The 26,362-nt window shown below is 34.0% G+C and overlaps 5 protein-coding genes across 9 annotated transcripts; 2 read left to right on the plus strand and 3 right to left on the minus strand.

Moving 5' to 3' along the window:
- Positions 1-4,746: 4,746 nt before the first annotated feature.
- On the minus strand, positions 4,747-11,674 carry LOC115242999 (inositol polyphosphate multikinase-like). 4 transcript variants are annotated; one of them, XM_029819644.1, is made up of 5 exons: positions 11,359-11,673; positions 10,035-10,233; positions 9,121-9,300; positions 8,606-8,866; positions 4,747-7,991 (listed from the first exon to the last, which is right to left on the minus strand). In XM_029819644.1, exons 2-5 carry the CDS (start codon positions 10,198-10,200, stop codon positions 7,282-7,284), a joined length of 1,317 nt encoding a protein of 438 aa, XP_029675504.1. In that variant the 5' UTR covers positions 10,201-10,233; positions 11,359-11,673; the 3' UTR covers positions 4,747-7,281. The 4 variants fall into 4 exon arrangements, with proteins under 4 accessions (XP_029675504.1, XP_029675505.1, XP_029675507.1 ...); XM_029819645.1 differs by having other exon boundaries at positions 7,282-7,991; positions 11,463-11,674; XM_029819647.1 differs by having other exon boundaries at positions 7,282-7,991; positions 11,410-11,674.
- Positions 11,675-17,643: 5,969 nt separating this feature from the next.
- On the plus strand, positions 17,644-20,088 carry LOC115243008 (meiotic nuclear division protein 1 homolog). Of its 2 annotated transcripts, none has more exons than XM_029819654.1 (5): positions 17,644-17,908; positions 19,010-19,244; positions 19,323-19,428; positions 19,524-19,670; positions 19,875-20,088. In XM_029819654.1, exons 2-5 carry the CDS (start codon positions 19,018-19,020, stop codon positions 20,010-20,012), a joined length of 618 nt encoding a protein of 205 aa, XP_029675514.1. In that variant the 5' UTR covers positions 17,644-17,908; positions 19,010-19,017; the 3' UTR covers positions 20,013-20,088. The 2 variants fall into 2 exon arrangements, with proteins under 2 accessions (XP_029675514.1, XP_029675513.1); XM_029819653.1 differs by having other exon boundaries at positions 17,645-17,985.
- On the minus strand, positions 18,146-18,949 carry LOC115243009 (zinc finger HIT domain-containing protein 1). The gene is made up of 2 exons (XM_029819655.1): positions 18,596-18,949; positions 18,146-18,517 (listed from the first exon to the last, which is right to left on the minus strand). The coding sequence occupies exons 1-2, from the start codon at positions 18,732-18,734 to the stop codon at positions 18,192-18,194; spliced, it is 465 nt and encodes a 154-aa protein (XP_029675515.1). The 5' UTR covers positions 18,735-18,949; the 3' UTR covers positions 18,146-18,191.
- Positions 18,146-20,118, minus strand: LOC115243010 (general transcription factor IIH subunit 5). The gene is made up of 3 exons (XM_029819656.1): positions 20,079-20,118; positions 18,596-18,973; positions 18,146-18,517 (listed from the first exon to the last, which is right to left on the minus strand). Exons 1-2 carry the CDS (start codon positions 20,111-20,113, stop codon positions 18,793-18,795), a joined length of 216 nt encoding a protein of 71 aa, XP_029675516.1. The 5' UTR covers positions 20,114-20,118; the 3' UTR covers positions 18,146-18,517; positions 18,596-18,792.
- Positions 20,119-22,651: 2,533 nt separating this feature from the next.
- Positions 22,652-25,885, plus strand: LOC115243016 (cytochrome c-2). Its single transcript, XM_029819665.1, has 4 exons — positions 22,652-22,814; positions 24,696-24,753; positions 24,939-25,080; positions 25,249-25,885. Exons 2-4 carry the CDS (start codon positions 24,715-24,717, stop codon positions 25,392-25,394), a joined length of 327 nt encoding a protein of 108 aa, XP_029675525.1. The 5' UTR covers positions 22,652-22,814; positions 24,696-24,714; the 3' UTR covers positions 25,395-25,885.
- Positions 25,886-26,362: the final 477 nt, after the last annotated feature.

Consider the following 26,362-nt stretch of genomic DNA (forward strand, 5'->3'; position numbering starts at 1 on the left):
TTCTCTATTTGTATATATATATTCTCTTTTATCTTTACTTTTTTTAAATTTATTTTTTCGGAATCGTTGAATTATAAAATCCAGATTCGATATCGTGCGATCACATTCGGTGCCGAATACCAGATGTACATGTATATACGTGGAAACGAAAGTATTTTACCTTCACTTGCTCTTATACGACTCGTGCAAGGAGTCGTACGCAAATATCGTTATACTCTCGAGCCAATCGGCCGCGAATCGCGCGCCGACCAAACAGCAGTCACGTTAATAATAACGTGTGTGCCTCGTATATTTCTCGCGCGCGCTGTTCTCCGTTTTCTGTATAAAGCAGGGAAAAGTGTCTTTTCGCCCGCTTCGGCGGATGTCGGCGTTGATATATTATTATTAGAAAACGACAAAGGAAGAGGGGCGGGGGGGGGGGGGGGGTGGAAGAAGGCCATATATTATCACCCGAACCCCACGGTGATAACGCGCATATATATGCCATATATATACAAATATATACATTATATACGTATCAAAGTTAACTGCCAAAAAATGCCAGTTATACGCGATCGAGAGCTGATTTTTACTCGAGATGGTGATTATTATTCGCTGCGCGAACCTTGAGATCCCTATGTATTAGGTGTACTAATGTGCGATGCGTGTCGTCTTCTCTGCATGTGCATCTTCTGTGATTTATCTTTCACTTTTCCTTCCTAGAAAAAGGGGCCTTTTTAACGCAGCAGACACAAATTTGTCGAACAAAATAAAACAGGAAAAAAAAAAAAAAAATACGCGACTCGCTCCCGCTGAAATATTTTCGAATTTTTTAGTAGATATTGTGATCGTAATTGTATCGGAAATTATGTAAATATATACGTCATTTTAGATCGTAATCAGTAGTCTTTCGAAAAATCGTCGATATCGTGGATCATTCGACATTGCGTTAAAATTATATATACATATATATACATTTCTTTTTTATTAACTCTATATATATAGATATATTTTTTTTTTTTCTTATTTATTTTTTATTATTAATTAATTTACAAGTTGGAGAAAACTAAATTTTCTACCAACTATTTTTATAATTGATCATTTTTTAGCTTGTAATGAGAAATCTAATCAGCAATAGATTTTCTTTATAATTTATAAATTATAAATATTTTTTCACAGCACAATGTGATAACATTAGAGATACTAATCGCAAAACATATCGTGACAATAGCGAACAGTATTAAAATTGATGACACGATTGCAGTATGATACATTTATATCATCCTGCATATTAAATGTTCTCAAAAAAGATATCTATTAATATGTACAGAACTGACACATTAATGAACGCGATCGATCGTTAAGTAACGCGCGGTGACGACTTTATTTTCATCGTATAAAAGAGATGTCATGGATATTTTCGCAAATTTCGCCAACATGTTAACTAACTGGAAAATAGGCAATGTGCCAAATTGGTTTAAGCTCCCTTTTTCCGTTCTCTCTAACGTTCAATTCTCACGCACAAATTAACTAGAAATAATTAATAAGAGCGTTAGCAGCCCTGATGAATATTGCAACTTTGATATTTTTAATCATGATATGCCGTTACCTTTACAAAAGAAATAGAATACTAAATTTACGTAATTTGATGTTTTTATGGGGAACACTTTTAAAGATTTTAGATCCCTCTTTTTTATAATATTGCCACTTGTTCGTCGCAGCGGATTTTTACGTTTCTTGAATAATTCGACGATAATTCCAGTTTGAGATTGTCGTCGATGATCCACGATCGCGATTTAGCAATCAATCTCGATGCTGTTTTTTTTTAGTACCCAGAGCGTTCCATGATGCAAGATTCTCTCCTGGATCGATATCCTAATCGGTCTTATATAGCGACAACATTACGATATTAACCAGCCGAGCTGTATCTGATTATTAAGATTAGAGATATTATCTCGTCGCGTTTTTCGCGCGCACATGACTCGCACATTTAACTTGACGGAAAAAGTCGAAAGGGTGAATTCTACTGTGAAATATATACATAAAACCGAGGAACTTTCGATGTTCTCGCGACAAACTTGTGTACATGACACTTGAATCCAGCGGGGTTTGCTTTTTAAATCAATCAGAATGCTTATGAGACTCCGAGATGATCGCATATTTTTTAATTAACACGATATTAACTTATTATTATTAAAAAATTATAGTAAATAATAATAGTCATTCATATGACTTTTTAAATTACGAAAAAATAATGATTTTATATATCATTATACTTCTTATTTTATATTATTTTATATATTGTAATAAAGGATTTAAATGTATTTAAAGGTAACTTTATATATACGTATGTATTTTTTTTTTCTTGCAAAAAGAAAGGAAAGTGATTTATTTGCGGTACAATAGCTAAAAATTTTATCGAATGTTCTGATTCTCTCTCTGATTGATTCTATATAAGAAAGTAAATGGTAGATAGCAACAAACAAGACACCAGTGGTTTCTTCGAGGTGACGCGAGTCGCGACGCTCCGGCGACGCCGTATTCGTTTTGTATATTTGATTTTCGGATATCTTTGAGGATGAGCGAGTGCCTTTCTGAATATCCCTGGCCGTAGCGTCGCGTCATCGCTCTTTGGATGAGAGAAAGGATAACCCGAATGGCCACCCGCGCGCGAATAAGGGTGCGGAATCGAGCTCTTTCTCGCTATATAGTACATGTGTATATGTGAGAATATATATATAATGCTTCTCTTCTCCTTTTGTAATTTCTTCCACCGTATACTCGCCTCTTTACGTTTCTACGTGAGCTCTCCGAAGATATCTAGTAGGTTTGCAAATATTTATCCCAACATTGTGTCGGGATAACACATCGCGTGGGCGAAGGAGCGGATGGTTTGCGAGTTGATGGAAATGCGATTGAAATTAAAAAGTGCATAGATAATATTGAAATCATCTAGATAAAGATAAGATAAGACAATTTTATCTTAGATAAGATAAACATGATTTCAAGTTTATCAAGATGATAGATGAAATTATAAAGTTATCTAGATGATTATATTTTATCTAGATGATATTAAGATAACATTGCTTTATAAAAAAATTATTAAGAAAAAATGTAACTAAAATAATATATATTTACTTATAGACTTTTTCATTAAATACTTTTTCATTTTATAATATTATTAATAGAGAAATTGCACAAAACTGAAAAAATCACATTTGGTAGTGAAAATAGTAAAAAATACCACGCACAAGGCAGTATAATGCAACATACTTTAGGTCTATTCTTTATAGTTTCGTACTGAGTACAGTGCTTAGTGATTCTTTAATATGATTGGATCTTACCTTTGGTTCACCGTTGGATCGAAATGTAAGAACCAAACATATTAAAGAATCATAAAGCGCTTACTAAGAGCTGAGTTTTGCTAGATGCAGTCATTATCTTAGATAATTTAAGATAAATGACGCATTTTTCCATCTCAGATAAAAATGTAGATAATACATCCTATTATTATCTAAAGATAATGCAATTGCTTCATCTAAATGTTTATCTAGATAATTTCATCTAGATAACAGCAAACACTGTCGACAATACAGATTTGATACAGAATTCGACATTTGAATCCGTTTTACGGTGATCTAATTGGATCATTTATATCCATTGATTCGATGAACAACGGCCCGTGACGAACTCCGATTCACTCTTTCGGACGCGCCATTGTCCAGATATCCTTCCTTTCAGAGCACTAATAAGATCGAAATCCGGTGAGAGAACGAGCCCGGCTCGCCAGGCGATGATGTCCGGCGACGTTCGCCGCGCAAAGAGCCCTAATTCAGCGTGGGCCAGACGCGCAATTGTTCGAGTTTACCGTCGTAATTCGTCAATTTCGTAGTCGGGCCTTTGTCGGGCATATTTAGGCAGCGCGTATTCAGATGAATCTCTCAAATGCGCGCGCGCGACTCCTCGTCCTTGAATCCGCCAACGTCTATCGGTTTTAGGCCCTCTTTGTTGATATCGGTGTTTCGCGTGATACACGATTTCGAGGATACACCTATCAATTTGTCGTCGGCACAAACGAACGATAATGTATTTCGAAGAATTCGGACGGCGCGGCGCGAATTATTTTAACGCTGTCTCAATTATCTTATTTCATATCATTATCCCAATATTGTCGAGATAACAATCACGCTAATGACGATTTCAGAAAATGTACATTGATACATTTACTTAAAATTACATGTTAAAGATCACTTAAATCATTAACGTAATCAGATAATGGGAGTTTATAAGACTGATCATGTGCGTGGGGAGTAATGTCGGTGATATGGCTTTAATTTAATGAGACAATGATCCGCTCTTTCGCCGTCAAAATTCGCGAGATTGTCGTAGCGAGAGAATAAGGAAAAAGAGAGAAATGAGCGAGTGCTCTAGAGAAAAGGAGTTACGATGCAAGAAAATAGAAATGAGAATGAGAATGAGAAAGGAAGAGAGCGAAAAGGAAGGGAAATGCGATGATCGATTTGTAAATACATAATGAATGTCTGCTGTATTTATATAGTTATATACGTTAAAAATATCGATCTAAATGAGAGAGAAAGAGAGAGAAAGTAGCAGCTAATAAAGCAACTAAAGTAATTATCGACGAAATAACCGTTAATTATAATGTTAAAGCGAGTCTAATTATATATTATGATATGCGTAAAGGAAACATATGCGAAGATGCGAACGCGGAAGGAAACTCGAGTGATCGATAAGGAGCAAAGAAAGTTTTTTTTTTTTTTTTTTTTTTTTTATCAATGCGCGTATCGCATCTCTCGTTGTTATTGCCATTTGCCTCGTATAGCGAAGCGGTTTGTCCCCTTATCAAGGTTTTCTTCGTTTATCTTGTGAGAGTGAATGCGGGGAAACGAGACGCGAACGAAATACACGAACAAAACTTATAATCGTTCGATCGAATCGCTTTGTAATTATACCTATATAATTAGCGAGAGAGAATGCATGTATGTGTGTGTGTGTGTGTGTCTATGTGGGAGAGAAACAGATAGAGAGTGTTTGTGTTTCGATCACATTGTATAACAATTATTAGTCTAGCATGATGCATATTTTATCGTATATACTAACAAAATCCGTTTTTTTTTTTTACGGAACTATTGCGTTACACATTTAGCTATTTAATGCGTCTTGCAATATTTATTGTTGCGCCTTGCGTTTACTATGTGATATAGGGCTACTTATATTATTATCTCGTTATTGTCGCGTTCTTGTTTCATTATCTAATTGCGCGCGAATCACAACGCACGTTTCCCGACGTCGTCGGGAAAAAGGGCACCAGCTGTTCGCGTTGCTCTGTCGATCGTTTATTACATTTTGTTTAATTACGATCATCTGATCTGATTATAACTCATCGCGCTTGATAACGTTAATTATACATGCATACAGTCGCGACTGTAATCGATTGATTTTTTTTTTTTAATGTGACGATTTCACTACCATCAGTTTGTAATAAAAATAACTTTGCCTATTATTTTGGATTCTAAATTCTGCGATAAATTGACATTTTTTATCGATAAAATTATGGACAAACTAACAAAATTCAAGCTGTGAAAGTAATTCCTTTCCCCCTTCCTTCTACCCTTAAAGAAACCATTTCGATTCGTATTTAGACAAGCGAAAATACAATGTACACTGTACATTGATAGTTTCAATCAGACGCAGTCCTCGATTAAAATCACTAACCCGAATTGAACGAGAAAGCGTTAGTAAAGTGAGCGTAAGTAAAAAGAAGATGTAGCAGAGAGGGAGAAGAATGCGAACGATGATCGTGAGCAATCTATATATGTATATACATGTGTCTGCGCGTACATTCGTGTGTCTGTACGCGCATTCTTAAATACATACACCTACACACGCACGCGTACAGGAACATGTACCTGCACGCGCGCGCGCGTTATTATAAGTGTTATACGAGAGATTAAACAAATTATTATTAATTATTATCGCGATTGATTCGGTCGCAACGGCGCGCACGCCAATTGGCGACGATCTGTAAAAACTGTTTACGAGTGAATGGCGAATAAAATATTATACAACAACGAGAGCTTGTCTGTATGCTTAACGGATCCCGGTAAGTCGCGCGCGCGCGTGCGAAAACGGCTGTAAGAGATAAATAACAGATAAAATAATAAGAAATTATTATCAATTATTGAGTTTTGTGATTATTAAGAGGATAAGTAGATAATCATTTTATATTGATGATAAAATCATAAGAATATATTAATTATTGCTAATTAAATTATCGTTGGATTAAAGTAATCGCATAATGTCACTTATACAGAATATCAAATTGCAAGTAATTATATTAATATAATGGTTGTAATATTTTTTTTTAAGTACATGTAAAGTAACTAAGAAAGTATTCTTATTGTCTGTCACAGATTCTCCATTTTATTACCGTGGAAATCAATAGAAGCGTTCAATAACTCGTTCGCTTTATGTCGTAATGATTTATTGCTGGTGTTATACTTACAATAATTTCTGCATTTTCACATAATGCGTACAATATAAATATCTGTGACATGGCAAAATCAATAGTAAAGTAACATCATTTTTAGAGAATTTTGCCATCGCAGTAGTGTTCATAAAGTACGACTTATTGTCGTCATGGTATGAACTTGAACGATAAGGTGTGCTCTATTTCTCTACCAGCTCTGAATTTTTAAAATTATATTTTTTCATGTAAACGGAAAATATGAAGAAATTTGTGTACGAAATTCTTAGATACTTTATACAATGTGTAAGTTTTTTTGGCAAAGTATAAAAGTCTTAATTATTATAGTCTAGAGAAGACATTCTCTTTGAAATCCGTTCAGATTCAGAACTGATCGTATGTCTGATTGAGTTACACTGCCTTTTTAAATTGGGCAGAAGTCTTTTTTACTATACTTGGCTCTGTATCAAGTGATTCTTGCAGAAATCCGACCTTCGAGAGAAATACATCGCCGCAAGTTCATATAAAAATTGCCATCTTCTGAGCATTTTACCTGTTTACATTCGATAAACTCTCAGTTTCTTCAAATTTCAATACCTCTTTCTCCCAAAAGCTCAGTGGCTTTCCTCGGTGAACAGCGTCCTCTCAGCCTGACGATTGCCGTTGTCAGAGGTTTTGGCGCTATTGATTATTCTGCTCTCCATCATCCGATAATAAGGCCGACACATCGTCAATTCTACTCTCAGCTGAATTAATCTTCGTTCATTTCCGGGAACATCATCACGAATAATACATTATTCTTTGATAAGGAAACTTTATTGCGCGATAGTTGCGCAAGAGCTGTCCTGCTCGCGTTTTCGAATACGCTTGATGAACGTACTTAAAAGCTTGATCAAGTTCTCGATACCTTCCAAATAATTTAAATCCAAATCGGAGTTGTCCGCAGGGAAGACATGCGTAAAGTCAATCATGTTTACTTTGACCCAATTGCACTTGTTTTCTATGTTGTGAATATCCTTAATCGTGACGTTATTCGTGCATGGAAGCGAGAATTGGCTCGGACAGGACTGACACAGACGGTTCATCTTAAAATCTGGACTATAAAATCCGCTTCGATTCAATATCTGTTCGTGCGCTATCGGCACGGTTCCGCTGAGACTTACGCTCCTTTTGAATATCGGTTTACTTCTCTGCGCCTCTATCCAATTTCTCTTCGTCCCTGCGTTGGAAACAGATGCAATCAACGCGACTTGCTCGGATACGTTTGTGCCTGAAGTGGTACGACTTGTCGACGGAGAGGAGGCAGACTTATCTCTGGAGTGCATCTGATCATTAGAACTTTCATTATTAAAACATTGCCGTAATTTTCGAGCATCGTAGGCGACCAGAAGTGAACTGGAGTAGAAACGATATTTCCGCTGTATGCGGAAGAGCAGCATGATTCTTCCCAGGAATGACAGGAGTTCGAAGATCAACTGCCGACAGGCTGGCCTCTCAGGTGTTATGTTCAAGAAAGTTTTCAGTGCTGCATGAGGACAAGAAAAAGATTTTTAACGCGGTTTTGAAAGATATAAAACTTAACGAAATCTTATCACTAAGTCATAGGACACATCGCAAAGATTTTTCTTTTCATTAATGCGCCCAAGCTAATCTCTAATTTGCTATTGGCTCTAGAACGTTGACGTGGAATTGTTATCGCTTGATATAGTATTATGATTTAACACATACGATAACAAAAAATTATATTATCAACAGAAAGTGCGCAATTATTTCAAATTTTTAAGAAGATATAACGAAATTGCTAATATGTCCTATCAAGGTTCTAGATTTAAAATTCGTTCCATTGGTATTTGCAAGTGGGAAAGTACACTAATTTTTATTTCCGATCGACCACCAGTGAGTTAAGGGACTTAGCCTTAGCCATGCTCGAATCGGAGGCGGACAACGTGCTATCTCGGTTATTTAAGAAAACTCACTACTCCCTATGTCCTGAAATAAACTTTTAGTATTCGTAAATCTTGGATTCATTCGTAAATCTTGGATTCATTCGTAAATCTTGGATTCATTTGCATCGAGTGACAGTTATTCTTTTTTTTTCTTATCGACTTTGTATGTCTCCTAAAACTCTAAAGCAGATACCTTCTACGACGCCCTTGGCATCAAGTTTCTTGCCATAATCTCTGTCAAATTTTTTTAATCGTCCAGTGGAGAGACAATATACTTGAAAACCGGTTATACAAAAACCATAAGCACGCTTCGATTCGGCATACTTGAGTTCTTCCGTTGCCCTCTTCTCTGGCGTGGCTAAAGGATCCCACGTGCGACGGCCAATCTTGATATCCATCACACATGGCTCTGCCATGCCCTCCGTGATATCCCTAAGTTTGAGAAACTTCGTACCTATCATCAAACAAATTGATTAGTAACGCGATTGGATGCATGTAGATATTAAGATAAAAAAATAAATGGCCAATTAATATTATATTTGTAACATTAAATTTTAATTAATTCTTATATTACGATTACAATTAGAGTGTATTGTATATATGTGTATATCTAATAAGTTTTATATTGTTTATATTATATACATTAACATTATTTCACTTTGATCACAAAGATATTATATCATGTTTGGATTATAGAAAAATTCTTACGTTTGTTAAAGATTCGCAGTTCTGTCGTGCCAAAATAACATGGAACGAATTTTTTTAGTTGTACTATCGTGGGATCATGGGAATTCTTCAAGTTATCGTAGAATGCAATTTCTCTTTCCCCGAGGATCACTTTAGTCGCTGGTTTCAGTACATGTCCAGTCCGTCTGCATACCAACATGCCTGTGGAAACACATGCAATCCTTTGTAAATTTATCTAATACACATAAACAAATATTAATATATACTATCGATAAATGTGTGATATATTTGCACAATTACATACATTTGACTCTGTATAAAATATTAATAAAATATTCATTCTATATGTTTTTATTTTACAATCAACAATGTGAAGGAAAAATGCTTCTTTGCTTATGCTTCACAATTTCAGATCAATGGATTAAAAGTAATATATAGGAATATATAGATCAATCTTAGTATACATTTTTTAATGCAGCGTGTACACAAACATTCGCAAGATAAAGGATTAGAATAGAACAATCGCATTATAGTAGTATTCAAGAGCAAATAAATTAGCCACCTATATCCAAAAATTTCTAAATTTTTGTTGGATATTCAAACATTATTTAATATAATCTGTATATTTATCTTCCATTATTTGATATATATTTCTATAAAAAAAAGGGGGGAAAAATATTTTTATTACTTTTTACATTTTAAATTTTAAACAAAAATCTAAATTTTATTTTTAATATATCGAGAATAAAAAACTTATCATTTCTTAACAAGTTGCATTAATGTTATTATAAATTTTGAATTTTGCGTCAATAATTATATGTAATGGTTCTCTCTCTCTCTCTCTCTCTCTCTCTTTCAAAAATATATATTTAATTAATTTATAATATAATTTAAAATATCTTAATAAAAATAGAAACTTTACCGATTGCACTTACCAATAGTGTGCCTGTCACCATCGAAGGGATGGCCGGCCATCTGACATTTCAGGGGATTCAGTCCATCGGGAAACATACACCCGGGCGATTCTGGGGAGGTCGTACTGTCCCATTCCACATGCGGCAGCTTATCGAGATAGCTCTCATCTGATTCTAGGGTCGTCATAATTAATAGTGGAAGATGCGGCAACAATTACCTCTGCAATTAAACAGTCGCGCATTTCTCGTAGATCACGTCGGGCGATTCGGTGCACTTTCGCTAAACGCGCATTTCGACATCATAAATATGCGAAAATAATTTATGATATTTCGTGTTTGTTAATATGTTTTACGTTATCTCGCTCGCGTGTGTACGTTTTTTTCATTACCGTAATTATTTTGACGATATAAAGAGAGAAAGAGAGAGAAACGCGATGATCAATGTGAAATCTTTTATATATTACAGCATATATATAAAAATTGCATTCATCTCAAAATTAACACGGTTTCGATTATTGGATTTTATACGCATATCGAAATACATTTTCGCGCGAAATTTTTACCGCGCTGTCATTTGGAGCAGCTGCTTGCTCTCTTTATAATCACTCTGTTCTGTAAATTTATTCTTTTCCCTTTATCTATCTTATCTCTTTATCTATCCTCTCTTACCGATTTTTTTATCCTAATATAAACTTTGAGTCGGCAATTATCGCGAAAGATATAACGTATCGGTAATTTCAAATAGCAGCGAACGGTCACACAATGAATCTCAGACGTACTTTTGTATTGTTTGTGAATCCACTGCGGATGCGCTTTGCCTTTCATATTTCAAAATTGTTATATATATATATATATATATATATATCACATATCATATATATCGCAAAAATACTTTGTCTCACGTTCGAAGGCGATGCCGGTTTAATTTTCGCGCTCTTACATGCCGGCGACACACCATGACGAAGTTTACGTTCTCTGATGAAAAACAATTCTCATCGAATCGAATTGTTGACATATGAAATGCGCTAGATTGCGAGTGATGATCTTTCGCCGACAAGGCCGAGATAGATATCACGAGATAAGCCTGGGCGTATCGCGAATATAACTCCGAAGACTCGCGATGTCTTCGAGTTTTTAAAACAAATCGCGCGCGCAAACTCTGGAATTAGCTGCTTTATAAAAAAAAAAAATCACGTCTAACCTTACTCCGCTTCTTTCTCCATCGCTTTTCTCTCTCTTTCTCTCTCTCTCTCTCTCTCTCTCTCTCTTTCACTCTCTATTTCGCTCGCGCGTGTACGTTTCGCGTGAAAATAACAAAAGATCGATATATATTAACTGTACACACATATTTTCTTTCTTTCTCTCTCTCTTTAGTCTGTTATTTGCCTGATCTTACGCGCGCGCCATTATAACCTATACAGCAAATGCGATGATAACGCGAAAACGCACGGTGATCACACATAGATGACGGGGCGCATCTTCTCTCTCGATAAGCAAAAATACCGTTCTCGCTAGATCGACTACGCTCGCCAAAGTTTCCGTTGCGTTGCGTCCATCCACCCTCGTCACGATACCATTCCGTTATACATGCTTTCACCGCCGTCAGAGCGCTCTGCTACGTACACAGCGTAGACCATAAACTATGACTACATTGGCATGTAGGGTTAAGGTCCTTTTAAATGGCAGCGTCGAGCGCTTGCACAAAAACCATTGCGTAGGATTCTAAACAGATAGATTCCAACTTCTTGCAGCCATCGACATATAAGGCCCTCACACACAATTGACATAGCTGCATATGCATAACATAAAGGTACCTTTACATGGCAGCGTTAAGCGTCGAGCGTCTGCGTAGAAAATTGCGCAGAGTCTAATTTCAGCCTAGAATCTCTCTTTTAAATTCTGCGCATTTTTCTGCGCAGACGCTCGACGCTTAAAGGTACCTTTACATGGCAGCGTTAAGCGTCGAGCGTCTGCGTAGAAAATTGCGCAGAGTCTAATTTCAGCCTAGAATCTCTCTTTTAAATTCTGCGCATTTTTCTGCGCAGACGCTCGACGCTTAATGCTGCCATGTAATGGCACCTTAATGCTGCCATGTAAAGGCATCTGGACTTAAGGCCATCTGGGCTTAAGACCATCTGGACCAATGAGCATGCTATGTAAATCAATATGGCGATTTTATTTCGATGCTCATTGGTCCAGACCTATGGGCCTATAGGGCCAGAGCACAGACTTTTGCATAAACGCATAACCATAAGCATAAGGAAATTGATTGGTCCATAAATTTGCGATTAACGACTAACGACTCATTGTAGACCGGACATTACGGAATTTTGTGTGTGATGGCCTTAAGCATATGCATAAGGAAATGGACCAATCAATTTGCTTATGCTTATGGTTATGCGCTTATGCAAAAGTCTGTGCTCGGGCCTTAGAACATATATATCTAGAAGGGGAATTGCCTATGCTTCCCGTGGAAAAGATTTGTGACCAAGTTGGGTACGAGAGAGAAAGGTAGATTGTAACCTTTGGGGGTCGTACCCACTGAGCGCGTCTCGCGTCGCGTCATGCGTCGCGTTACAAGGTAACCAATCAGAACGTCTGTTTTATTGCATCATCTCCGACGCGACCTTCTTGCGCGACGCGTCGGTTTGGTTCGTTTGGTTGCTCGACATTCTCGCGTTTGCCATAATAACATAATTTCATACATACATACTATACTCACTCTGTTTCAATCGTGGGTCTCCGATATTTAATACACTGTTTTAGGTCATATACTGTTTTACAGAAAACAGATAATCAGATTTGTACTATATTTTAATTTAAAGGTTATGTACACGTTTATTGCAACCAATAACCTGGCGAACTAGTACATTCTGCGCATGCGTTGATTTGCCGCGACGCGTTCAGTGTGAATAACAAAAAACGCCATGTCTTGAACTGCCGTCGCGTCGTGTCGTGACGCGACCGCTTGACGCGCTTAGTGAGAACGACCCCTTGCTCGCAATGCGCAAACGCACGTCACGCTCACCGCGCCATTTGAAAATAAAAATGTAATTTTTAATTGGGATACAATTGACGATGATCGAATAGGTGATAATTATTATTCAAATCTTCAGTGTGATTTTCGTCAGTCATATAGATATCATCAATACCTCTATGTATATTAGTGGAAGTAACGTTTAAAAGGATAGTATCGTTCTGAGCAACGGTATTCGCATATTTCGAACTACCAACTTGTGCATGGGTTAGCAATTGTTTAAATACTGTCATGAATTGCATATAAGTTGGATTATTATTGCGACCGCAATGACTTCGTACTGTAGAAAAAAAATAATTCTAAGTGGTCCTGTGACAATTTATATGTTAAAAGATACGATATATTACTACCCATACAGCACAGATCATTGCAATTATATTGCAGCAACATTGATTGTATCCAATTCTTAAATATTTCTACGACACTATTTAAAGTAACAATTAATCCAAAAAATCCAGTTCTGCGTTTTGAATGTAAAATTGAAATTCCTCGATATTTCAAACAATAAGATCTATGAAACAATTAATTCTTTGTGTAATTTCTATTAAATTTTCCGTAGTAATAAGTCGTTTGGATGGAGTAGTACAAAACTTATTTCGAGAATTTAACAGATCAAAAATATCATTAAGAGGATGCCGGAGGTTTTACCGGCCATAATAATTATATATTTGCTTAATATAAAAGTTTTGCAATGTGTACGTGCAAAGTAAGATATCTCTCCACTCGGAAATGCATGAAAGAATATAAGTGAACGTTTAAAAATGTATTTAGAAGCCTAGTAAAAAACATTTCGGTGTGCAAAATTTTGCAGAGTAAAATATTTTTTATAAAGCTTCTAAACTCACTTCTCAAAGTTCACTGATATTCTTTGATAAAATACCGAGTGCGGAGTCCACTTGTTAGGCACGTGCAGATTACAAATTTTTTATATTAAGTAAATGTTAACCGATAACAAAACTGTAATTTTTTAATTTTTTTTCACTTTTTATATAAAATCATAAACCCCGCACTCCGTTATTATGTATACTTTAATTATGGAAAATGATTTGTTGATATCTATAATCAACAAAAATATTTTGCATTTTAACTAATATTCGATATCCGGCATCCTCTTAAAGATTAAGCAGTACTTCTATTACCTCACTATTTGCGAATTCTGAGAATTCAAAAAATTCTCGCAGGTACTGTATTCCAATTGATACACTATTACTTAAAACTTAGACAACGAGACAGACTTTTATTTTTTCGTTCTGCCAGTTTAAGTGTCGAAGTCTAACTTTGATATTTATATGTAGTCCATATTTTTCTTGTATGTGTATCAACTTCTCCACAAAATCATATCGTATCTCTTCATTGTTCTTATTTTGAAGGACTTTATGTATATTTGCAGTATGCAGTATTTAGCAAAACAGTTTCTAACTAATTTAATCATATGACATGCATCTAATATGATATATGCTGGTTTTTTGGTAATGGGATGCGGAAAAAATACCTGTAACGCTTTATCAACTTGTAAATTTGCACCTAATATATTTGCCATAGCAAAATTATATTGTGGACCGTCAAATATTAATGAAATGATGTCAATACCTGTTTCATGGATACTTCTTAAAACGTTTGTAATAATATTTGCACGATCATTTGCAGTCAATGCATCGATGAAATAATATGCAACTGATATTTTCCAATGTTCATTAATAGCTATTGCCATAATGACAACTGCTTCCTTAGCTAAGGGTAATTCATCGTTATCTATTTGTGTCCCAAAATTGATAAAACCTATGTATTCTTTTCCATTAAAGTGAATATGTTTTCTAATAGACATATCATCAATTTGCAAACCACAAAGAATAGTGCGTTTCTTTTCAACAGCTTCGCGTGATTTTTTCGTTAAACAATCTAGTGCAGGTTGTGAAATTTCAGGTGATCCGTCGATAGAATAGTACCATTTACGAATTGTTGAAGGGTGTGGTAAAATATTTATAAATATTCTTCGGACGAAGTCATAGGCTTTAGGAGAGTAAAAATGTAATGTAGTTGCGAAGGTTTTTAATTCTGGAGGAAAAGCATTAAATCTATGTTTGCCTGAAAGTATTTTTTGTACTATTGCTACAAGTGCGGGGGATTCTATCAACTGAAAAACAAAATAAAACTGTCTCATCTTAAGGAGGTATTTTTACTATATTTACTATGTTGTATAAAATATATACTAACTTGTTTATTTGAACTTGTTTATTTGAAATTTTTAACTTACTTTTAATATATCTCTAGCTGTGCTTGTTATTAACTTGTTATCTTTTAAAATCTTTATTAATGAGCGTAAATTCTTCACTGTTTTTTGCAGTTTGCCAACTTTATCTCTAAAATGTTTCACTTTCTTCTGTTTTTCGTGCAGTTCTTCAATCAGTACTTCCAAACATACTTCTGCTTCTAATGGTGATTGTGAAATCTTTTTGATATCTATGTCAGTAATTCTTTTAATATTTTTTAGAGGTTCTTCTTCAGCTGAGTGTTCCGTTGATAAGGATCTATAACATATACAATTAACATATAATAACTTAATATATAAACTTAACATATAAACATGAAAATAATACGTAAACAATATTTATTATTCAATGTCTTATTTGTAAACTAATTTTACCTTTTTAAAGATGTATGTTTTATATTGCAGTTTTGTGTATTCTGTATGTTCTCTTCCTTAAAGCTGCTACATCCAGTGTTTTCCTCATCCTTCTGTAGATTCATTGATGTATTCTGTATGTTCTCTTCCTTAAAGCTGCTACATCCAATGTTTTCCTCATCCTTCTGTAGATTCATTGATGTATTCTGTATGTTCTCTTCCTTAAAGCTGCTACATCCAGTGTGTTCCTCATTCTTCTGTAGATTCATTGATGTATTCTGTATGTTCTCTTCCTTAAAGCTGCTACATCCAGTGTTTTTCTTATCTTTTTGTAGATACATTGATGGAACTGCATCAGGTTTTATATATTTTCTTTCCCCAACTACACTCATCATGAAATCCTCTTTTGTGAAGTGTTTTGAACAAAGTCTTGCATTTGGATTTATTTGTTCCATATTTAATACAGATAGCCATAATTTAATTATGTGTTCCTTTTTTGGAATTCTGAAAATGATAATGAATATATTACTTATTATTTTGTATAATTCAACGTTATTATTGTTATAAAATATTTATTAATGTTTTAAATGTCTCTTATGTATAAAACGCAAGTAAACATAATCTAACCTTACCTTTTATAATTTAACAGCTGCGCTTGCAGCCGTTTCGAACACAATGTTCTATACAAGATAAAATATACTTACTTATGCATTTGTACATCCTTTTCATTCCTTTTATAAGTAGTTTTACACAAAAAACATTTCAAAACCATTCTCTTTTAATAAGTATCGAACATCACAACGCAAAACCAGAATCGTCAAACTCCCATGTTATTTTTTGGTATAATGTTTTTAGCGCCATCTAAAAGTTTACCCTTGGAAAAATTAGAACTAAATTGCAATATGGCGTTATCAATTGGTAAAAACGTGCAGTCTTTTTGTCATCCTTATATTCAATTTATTATTAAATTTAAGTTAAAAAGTTAAATTAATTTTTAAAGATATAAAAGCGAACAAAAATATATTCAAAAATATATTTTATTTATATATGCATATATATATTTACATAAGTAATAAAATTATAATAAAGACAATTATAAGTATGAAATCAAATTCTTTATCATTTTGCTTCTAACAATATTGTAGAAGTATTAAGCCCGTATCAGACTACGCATTGAAAATTGAAGATTGAAGATTAAAGATTGGAATTTGACTAATCAGAACAAAAGAAACTAAAATTTCTTTGTCCTGATTGGTCAAATTTCAATCTTGAATCTTGAATCTCAATCTTCAATGCGTAGTCTGATACTGGCTTTAGGGCCAATTTCACCAAGCTCGGTTAGACTGTGTTCCGATTCCTCACCCGGGTGCACCCGATATTATAGTATACGTGACATATACTATGATATCGGGTGCACCCGGGTGGGGAATCGGAACACAGCATTAGATGAACCGACGGTTAAAATTGGCAGGGTTCCAACTGAAATGATATGAATACTTGGTTTTTCTTCACCTCTATTTTCTGTTGGCCACCCTACTAATTTTAACCGTCGGTTAATCTAACCGAGCTTGGTGAAATTGGCCCTTAATCTTCAATCCTTAATTTTCAATACATAGTCTGATACGGGCTTTACTCGTTTTATATAAAACGAATTCTCCTATTGGATATCGGACGTCGATTAATTTAATCGGAGTTTGGTCGAAGTGGATCCTCCAAATTAATCGGGTTTAATACATCTGTAGTTCTAAAACTGGCCAATCACAGTCATCTCATTCTTCAGAGGAATAGCTGTGATTGGCCTGTGCAGTCAGTGGTATCTATCTGTTACCTGTTAACACTTTCTCTGTGCATAAAAATTACGTAGATGTATGTACACTTTGAAAAGAGAAATAATTGTTGCTTTCCATTTACATCAAAACTCAGATAATTCTCACTTGCGTTCTCTCTCACTCGCATGTATGCTACGTGCGAGCGAGAGAGAACGCAAGTGAGAATTATCTGAGTTTTGATGTAAATGGAAAGCGACTAATGAAGAAATTAAATACAAAAAAGTGCAACTGAAAAGACAACTTCGTTACAAAAAGTTCATAATAAGAGATTGAATGAAAGATATCGTATATAAAGCCACATATGTCACTTCGACTACAGTTGTTATTAAATACAATCTTTCTAGTTCAAATTTTTGTTACATTATAAACTTTCATACAAGATTATTTAGACTATTTGTGTAATTAGGTAATACTTACTTTATATTGTGAATTTCGACGAAAACAAATTGAATGATTTTTTGGAATTATTTTCAGAGTTTAGAGGTATGTCAAACTTTAAGTGCAAAACAGTGGTTTTTATTGTTACAAATTATTAGATTTTATAAATATTTTTATCAATTATGTTTCATCAATATATACACAATGTATTTTTATGCATTTCTCCTAAACAACTCGATAGGTGTTGATAGAAAATGGCCATAGATTTTGAGGTGTATTAATTTTATTCCAAAATAAAATTGTGCCAATTTTTAAACTGTCCATTTCATACATCTTGTATCTAGATGAGTACCTAGACACTTTATGCAACAATATCTAGCACCACAAGGTATGCATGTGTAATTACTGGGAAAACCACATACTGCACAAAAATGCCTCTCGGGAAATCGAGATGGTGGTGCTTGAGCACAGGTATAATTCGGTGGATTAGCATTAACATTAAGATCTTCTTCGACAAGCTGAGCAAAAGTTTTGCGAAAGCGTTGCTTGTAATACTCTGCAGAACGGGTTTTCTTTTTTCTGCTGCCACCTCTATTGTCTAGTGTCTCTTGAAATTTAGGTACTTTCTTGCTCATCACTATAATAAGAAAATCAATTATGATATTATTCATTGTAAGATACTTGGAATACGTGTATTTTTATGGCTGATTTATACCTAAATCAGCGTGTGGATCATCATGAAAATTATCCTGCTCCAATGCTTCCAGGGCCTTCTTTTGCCTACGTTTACGAGCAACATCATCGAGGACTCTCTTTTGAAACGCATCCTTTATTCTACCAGATTCTCGAGCCATTTTTTGACTTTAGCATTACAGATCTTAAGAGCTAATTTTTATGTTCTTTTGTTTACATTTATTTTTCGGCCAATGTAAACGATATCTGATCCATTAGATCGTCTACTTTTGCTTGCAAAGTTTCTAATATATCGGCAGATATAAATAGGTGTCTCTCATCCAGATCTTGAATTATAAACTTTCTTCCCAGTGCAGATGTTTCATCCAAATGTAGAAGAAACTGTTTCATAGCTGCATCACTAAATATACACAATATGATCTTTGTAATATTGTAGATACCATCATGTCCAAAAAAAAAGGTGTTTCTCTTGATGAGAAACGTTTAAGAATAATACAAATATTTCATGAAAAAAAAGAATTCTTTACGCTAAAGGAAATTGAAAAGATTGCATCAAAGGAAAAGAAAATTGTGGTGCAATCTGTCCAAGATGTACTACAAGCATTAGTGGATGATGGTTTAGTACAATCCGACAAAATTGGCAATTCTATATACTTTTGGAAATTCCCAGGGTAGTATTCTGCGAAAATTATATATTGCTATGTTCAAACCACAAAAAAGAAAATACTTAAAAAATAACACTCTAACAGAGAAACTATTGCTGCAACGGAACGCAAAATAGCTGATACAAGCAAAAAGATAGTGGAAACAGAATTTAAGCTTCAAAAGCTAAAGGAAGAAATACAGAAAGAAAAGGTGACACAATAATTAACATTACATATTTAATTTACTATTATTATTAATATTAAATTCATATCTAATATTTTTCTCAATTATCATTTATTATATAGGAATTGAAGAATGATACAGAAGAGAAAAGAAACTTATTAGAGGAAGTGGAACGATTAAAGAAAGAGGAACAAGAAATTAAAAAGCAAATTGCCAAATTCAGCGAAGTTAATCCAGAAGCAATTGTAGAAATAAAAGAGAAAGCACAGGTATAGTCAAGCATTAAAATAAATCTAATAATTAATTTAATATAATTATATAATTTAATATTATTAATTTAATAATGTATTTCCCTTTTAAATATCAAGTGACAACTTTGATTAACATTCTTGTATTCTACTTAATAAGATTATTAAATTTTATTGGAATTAACGAGAAAATATTACTATTTTACATATGTAATGCTTCGTTAGAGGACCAAGGAGCTAACTAATATATGGACGGACAATATTTTTGCTATACAGAGTTGGTGCAGAACTAAATTTAACATCTCGGAACAGGATCTCAATAAACAATTTAATATTTCTGAAGATTTGGATTACATAGAATAAATCTTATTCTGTTAGTTCGTAATTTATTATTAACACAAATTATATTTTTTATATAAATAAACTTACCATTCGACTAAAATGCCTTTTGTGACATTTACCATGTCTCGTAATTATCTTCAATTTAAAAAAATTAATAGTATCGGATTTACCAATCTTTTCTTTAATGGCTCTTTTTTTTAATTTTTATTAATTCAGTACGTCTTCCTCGCGCATTAAGAGAGCGATTGATTATTATTATTCTGTCAATATCGCCATTCTTGGACGAACGACATAAAGCAAAATTTGTCATATAGAAAAGAAACTCTATATGAAACAGTGTACATGATTTTCAGAACTATTTTATAGTGTTTTCGAATGAAGCAGGATCAATTAATCACTATTTTACTATGAATTCAAGTCTTTTATTGGCAGAGACGATGCAATGACGTCATTAATCGCTCTCAGAGCGATCTAATCTGCTTCATTCGAATACGCTATTAATTTCCCTTTATTAGCAATGAAGTAATAAAGAAACTTTGAGGGTGCCGTCCCATGACAGTCGGAATTTCGGAAAAGTTTGCTAATCCGATTCGATGGCCTCGTTCCCCATGGAGTGACTTACGGAAAACGGAATGCTATTCTAACCTCAAACTGTCTTTCAATTTAGAAAATTTCTTTATTATCTTCTGTTATAATGAAAAATGCATCCAAATTTCATTTTTTACGGATTCTTCTATTGTAGTAATTATTTTCTTGTTATAAAACGATAAGAATAAATCATTCGATTTTAAAAAATTCCGGAAATATGTTAGTCTATGGAAAACTCGGTCACAAAAATTCTGGCTCGACAAGCGCACAATTTTTGACAGACAATAACTATTTATAAAAAATAACTATCGATAAAAAATTAAATATTTATAAATTAATAAATACTTACCGAACAATATTTATTAACAATGAAATCTTTCTTATATACATGAGAATTCAATCCCGATAATCTTTTGTATTTAAACTGATTTAAATAAGTCTAAATTTCTTCAAATAATTCTGATTGGTTGATCCCCACTCCCCAGACAGCACAAAACGTCCTCAGGATCATCCTGAATATGTCCAGGATGGTTCAGGATATTTGTAGGATGTTTTAAGATATTATTATAAATATATTTTATGAAAATTTAATATGCATACATGATTACTTTCGCTTATGTAGGCTATTTAATATAATTTAGAAATTTTTAGTATTGTAATAATAAGTATTAATGTCCTATAAATGTCCATTGGATAACCCATGGATGTCTGTAGGATATCTGCCCTGTCTATTATATTGGATGTCCTTTGGATTTCCAGAGGATATACACATGTGCAATTAATTGTTAACATTAATTTCGTTTAATATTAAAAATGGAATTTGATGCGCACATTTTCATATATTCAAAATTATTATTTATTTAATATTTCATGAGAAATGTTACTATGCGCAACATTCCAAAAACTTTACAAAAAATAGTATTCAACCGCTAGTTCGTTTGTTTACCGCTATGCGACGCGCGAACTCGTATTTGAGATTTGGTCATGAGAATTATATAAAGCTTGCAAAGAGCAACTAACAGGAAATTAAAAATATAATTATTTTTTATCAGTTCAATTTCTGATGCAATCCCAACATAGGGAATTCAGATATTGGATTGTTTTTAAAATATTACACGACTCAAATCCGGAAGCCAAACCTAAAATATTCATGTACAGCACGAAAACGTCAAATTTTAAAGAACGTGAACTATTTTTAGTATTAGATTTTTAGTATTGGCAGTAAATAACAGAACGCAATCTTAATTTATATTTAAATTTTAGAATTTGTTCCTTTTAACGTATGAAAAATATCCCTAACATATCCTATAGAAATCCTTAAGATGTTCCACAGATGTTTCACAGGATCTCCCTGGATTCTCCAGAGGCTAGTATTCGGCTATCATTTACTCTTCCTCAGGACATCCAGAGGAGATCCGAGGATTAAAATAGGATATCCTCAGGATATCCTACATGTATGTCCTGGATGCCCTTTGGACGTCCTAAGGACATCCTTGTGCTGTCTGGGTCTATTATTTTTCCGTTTCCGAAATTCCGTTTTCCGAGATTCTGACTGTCATGGGACAATACCTTAATTTTCCAATGTCGCATCTTGTATTTAACGCAATGAAAATTTAAAAACTCTAATCAGAATCGCGTCATAATAGAATCTGCTATTTTTTAATTAAAATTTTACGAAGGAGAAAAATATGGTCAATCTCAATCTGCATTTCTCTAGACGTTACAAGTGTATAACCGTTTGATTGACCAATCAGGGTAAAGATTTCTTTGTCCCGATTAGTCAATCAATAAAACTAACGCGAATGGGCAAAAAATGGCGGACCAATCACAAACTGCCGTTTTGTGACATGCTTTAAATAGCGAGTCTCTAGAAGGGGGTAGGAAGAGGGCAGGGTCTATATATATATTATTAATAATTATATTTTTAATAATTTGTATAGAACTAAATATCATCAATTGTTATCAAAACTAATAGATAAGTAGGATTAAGTATAGATAATATATAACAAATACAAAAGTTGGCGGCCAATTTCTTGTCGCCATCTAGCGGTGGCCGTCATGTGTCCGTACTCAACGAGCAATGCGTTGCATCATCCATTGAATTATCCCGAATTCGCATTTCGTAGTCGCGACCAGCCTGTGGTAGACCAGTGGCTCTACATCGATCGGGACCGCTATTCACGATCGGACGACGATCAAATTAGCTACAATTTTTCCGTGTGACAGGAACGTTCAGTGAGTAGAACAAGCACGCACGCAGGAAGCGTGCACGCACAGTGCGTATTGAAGATAGACGAGCCTCTTTTCTTTTCCGAATTGATCTCACCTTAATCCCCGTCGATGATCTGTACCACGTGTTCGCTCGCTCCCGCGTCAGCGAAATATGATTCGAGTCGATCTTATAACCAGAAATGGAATCCTATTCTCGAAAGTACAGGATTTGAAAAACGCACTTTTGCGAAAAGCAAAAAGAAAATTTGGAAAATCTCGCGGTGCCTTTCCTCTCTGAATGAAGGTCGCTTCATTTCCGACCTTCTCGTACAAGACGAGAACGACTTACGTAACGTGTCTAACCCTGGCCCTGAGCCAGTGTTAGAATTGTTAGAATGTTTCAACCAGTTATCTTTACAATCGAAGTATGACACTTTTGCTCAAGGTCGTTGCGGGGGAAGTCGAAAATGTGACTATCGCCGATTGATCGAAATTTCAAGTTCGAGAGACTTCAATCAACTATCAACCAATTAATTTAATATCAAATAGCGCTAATCGCGCTTATCATAGCTTTTCGCTATCTATAGTATAGATGATTTAGAACAAGAATCGGGCAAAAATTAATAGTTTATAAATTGGGCTCAAAGTTCAATCTTCTAAAGCCCGTATCAGACTACGCATTGAAAATTGAAGATTGAAGACTAAAGATTGAAATTTGACTAATCAGAACAAAAGGGACTAAAATTTCTTTGTCCTGATTGGTCAAATTTTAATCTTGAATCTTGAATCTCAATCTTCAATGCGTAGTCTGATACGGGCTTTACGATTAGCTGCACGTGACTATACTTTTTTTTGCGCTTTCTTTATCCCGTTACATTATTGTTTTTTTTTATTCATCCGGATATCTGTCTTGAATGAACTTTGGTATCACGTGCTGCAAAGAGTTTCTTTGATTTATAATATGATAAATGTAATCTTGATAATATTTGCGTACATGATTGCTTCGTGTTATATATACCGCGAGCGTGACGTGTCTTCAAAATTCTCTAGATACGTCATACGTTGTGACGTTGTATATGACGAAAGAATTACATTTCTTACATAATAAAAAAACAACATATATATGTAATAAAAAAATATTACAAATACATTTTAAAGAATAGAACGAGAAATATTACATACAATTTTTATAACAATATAATATACATATTTAGAACTTTTTAAATTATATAATAGAGAGAGAAAGAGAATTTGTCGTTATATAAACTGACGGAAATGAAAATTTTAACACCAAGGAGTTATGCTGCAAATTAATTTTTTTATTATATATATTATTTATTTAGATTCAAGATTTATAAATATTTTTTAGAATATTATAAATAAATTTAAGAGATTATATAAAAGAGAGACTTCTTTATATACATCTGTGTGCATTTGAGTTAGAAGTATGCTTAAGAGTATATTTTCGTTCTATGTTGACCAATGTCTGTGTTTCGTTCACGTTGGCAAAGCAAAGCGCATAGAATAGCAGTAGAAAAAATATTCTCTTGTTGGCGCCAATTTTTCGAAATCGCTCTTGCGAAACAACATATCGTCATATTGTAATCGAAAGGTCGATCATTTATCGATGACTATCTTCGTTATTTGAGAATTTAACTTCCAATTCAAATCTTAACTTTATTCAATAAAATTATATATTTTATATCTGTTGTTAATATTATTCTTATCCTCGATATTATTATTATATACACTCATTAAATAAACTTGATAATGGATTTTTTATTAAACATTAATAATGAGAGATACAATCTTTAATAAAATATGTAACACAGATGATAAAGATTAGTTTCTCTGTTTTGTTAATATTACAATTTTTGAAAATAATTATTGAATATTTTTTTCCAGACTAGAGAATTAAACAAATATGGGTGTTCCGGCAGGTGATCCAGAGAAAGGAAAGAAGGTAATGAGCATGTGTTAAATATTTGTATTAAACGTTTTGCAAGTGTGATGTAATGTTTTAGCAATATTATAATGGATGTGATGAAAGATAGTTCTATAAATGATAATATAATAATATAATGTGATGAATAATAGTTTTATAAATGGTAACTTACTGATGCAATTGTGTATATTTTGTTTTTCTAGCTTTTCGTCCAAAGATGCGCACAGTGCCATACTGTCGAAGCAGGTGGCAAGCACAAAGTAGGTCCCAATTTACATGGTCTCATTGGTAGGAAAACCGGTCAAGCTCCAGGTTATCTATATACCGATGCCAATAAAGCGAAAGGTACATATTTAGTAATTTATCAAAACAACAATAAGGACAATAAATTTGTAAATAGCATTCAATTTCATTATTTTTTATTATCTATAATTCTAATTATCACATATATTTAAAAATATAAATATTTATTTGTGCATCTAATTCTAATTCACATGTAAAACCACTTTTTAGGTATCACTTGGAATAAGGATACCTTATTCGAGTACCTGGAAAACCCAAAGAAGTACATTCCCGGCACGAAAATGGTGTTTGCCGGATTGAAGAAGCCGCAGGAACGGGGGGATCTTATTGCTTATCTTGAACAAGCGACGAAATAAGTACCCTGCCTCTCCTTTTCCGCGTGCATGCCGTCGATCGTAAAAATCACGAGAAATGCGAGCGAGCACGCGCGAAATGCCACATATGGCACGTGGCGTGACATTAGTACGATTATCATCTCATCACACCCTGTCATCTCGTGTTCATCTCATAGACTCTCCTCTTGATGGTATTTAAAGCGTTCGCAATACGTGGTCGAATAGTAATGAATTGTTATTGTATTGTTGATATAAGTAGGTACTTGCAAGTATGTACATTAACGTGACACAGGGGTTCAGCTAGCTGACCCTGCTTCTTCTCTTTTTCTTCATCGAAGAGATATTCTCAGGAACGCTAACGCCCGCCATGCGAGTGGTTGAGCCACTCTTGCATCTCACGGATTCGCATCGTGCGTCCCTGGCTATTTATTCTCATCATATCGATTGTATCATGCAGCGAGTGTTGATCTGTAAATCAAGGACAAAATACAGACTAGGCAATTGAAAATTTATAATTGTGTCCTCTTTGTTTACTAGATTATTATGAATAATTAGATTAAGATTAGAAGTTAGATTGGATTAAAACAAACCTGATACTTAAATATTTACGATTTCATTAGCATTAGCTGTCATTGACGCGCTATAATTTTCAAACATCGATTAGATTAAACAAATGCCGCCATGTCGCTATATCGATTGTTTAAGCATTTTATCGCTTTCGTATATTACACACTTTCCCTATCCTATTATTATTAGTCTTTCCTCTTTATTTAAAGAACTTTAAAATTGATAAAAGCTAAATAGGAAGGATGCGGTTAACACCGGCAGGAAGTCTATGGCTTGCTTGGGGTTTTATCCGATTTCTTGGTGAAATTTTATAGTAATTGTTCTCGGTGCATCGTTCTGATGTAACGCGTTGTGCGAGCGATTCACATAATCGTATATTTCGAATGGTGTTACAATGAAATTTAACGCGTAAATAATAATCG

Source organism: Formica exsecta, unplaced genomic scaffold, assembly GCF_003651465.1.
Source record: "Formica exsecta isolate Colony F162 unplaced genomic scaffold, ASM365146v1 scaffold667, whole genome shotgun sequence".
In the NCBI taxonomy this organism is placed as follows: Eukaryota; Metazoa; Arthropoda; class Insecta; order Hymenoptera; family Formicidae; genus Formica; species Formica exsecta.

What these genes read in the sequence shown, in the direction of transcription:
- LOC115243010 (XM_029819656.1), bottom strand. Translation starts at nt 20,113, where the DNA reads ATGGTAAATGTCACAAAAGGCATTTTAGTCGAATG. An exon ending in AAAGGCATTTTAGTCGAATG is followed by an intron (nt 18,974 to 20,078) that starts GTAAGTTTATTT and finishes GTGTATATTTAG; the next exon opens with TGATGCAGCTATGAAACAGT.
- LOC115242999 (XM_029819644.1), bottom strand. Translation starts at nt 10,200, where the DNA reads ATGACGACCCTAGAATCAGATGAGAGCTATCTCGATAAGCTGCCGCAT. An exon ending in TGGTGACAGGCACACTATTG is followed by an intron (nt 9,301 to 10,034) that starts GTAAGTGCAATC and finishes GTGTTTCCACAG; the next exon opens with GCATGTTGGTATGCAGACGG. An exon ending in ACTGCGAATCTTTAACAAAC is followed by an intron (nt 8,867 to 9,120) that starts GTAAGAATTTTT and finishes GTTTGATGATAG; the next exon opens with GTACGAAGTTTCTCAAACTT.
- LOC115243016 (XM_029819665.1), top strand. Translation starts at nt 24,715, where the DNA reads ATGGGTGTTCCGGCAGGTGATCCAGAGAAAGGAAAGAAG. An exon ending in ATCCAGAGAAAGGAAAGAAG is followed by an intron (nt 24,754 to 24,938) that starts GTAATGAGCATG and finishes TTGTTTTTCTAG; the next exon opens with CTTTTCGTCCAAAGATGCGC. An exon ending in CGATGCCAATAAAGCGAAAG is followed by an intron (nt 25,081 to 25,248) that starts GTACATATTTAG and finishes ACCACTTTTTAG; the next exon opens with GTATCACTTGGAATAAGGAT.
- LOC115243009 (XM_029819655.1), bottom strand. Translation starts at nt 18,734, where the DNA reads ATGGCTCGAGAATCTGGTAGAATAAAGGATGCGTTTCAAAAGAGAGTC. An exon ending in TGATCCACACGCTGATTTAG is followed by an intron (nt 18,518 to 18,595) that starts GTATAAATCAGC and finishes TTCTTATTATAG; the next exon opens with TGATGAGCAAGAAAGTACCT.
- LOC115243008 (XM_029819654.1), top strand. Translation starts at nt 19,018, where the DNA reads ATGTCCAAAAAAAAAGGTGTTTCTCTTGATGAGAAACGTTTAAGAATA. An exon ending in TACTTTTGGAAATTCCCAGG is followed by an intron (nt 19,245 to 19,322) that starts GTAGTATTCTGC and finishes ACACTCTAACAG; the next exon opens with AGAAACTATTGCTGCAACGG. An exon ending in AAGAAATACAGAAAGAAAAG is followed by an intron (nt 19,429 to 19,523) that starts GTGACACAATAA and finishes TTTATTATATAG; the next exon opens with GAATTGAAGAATGATACAGA.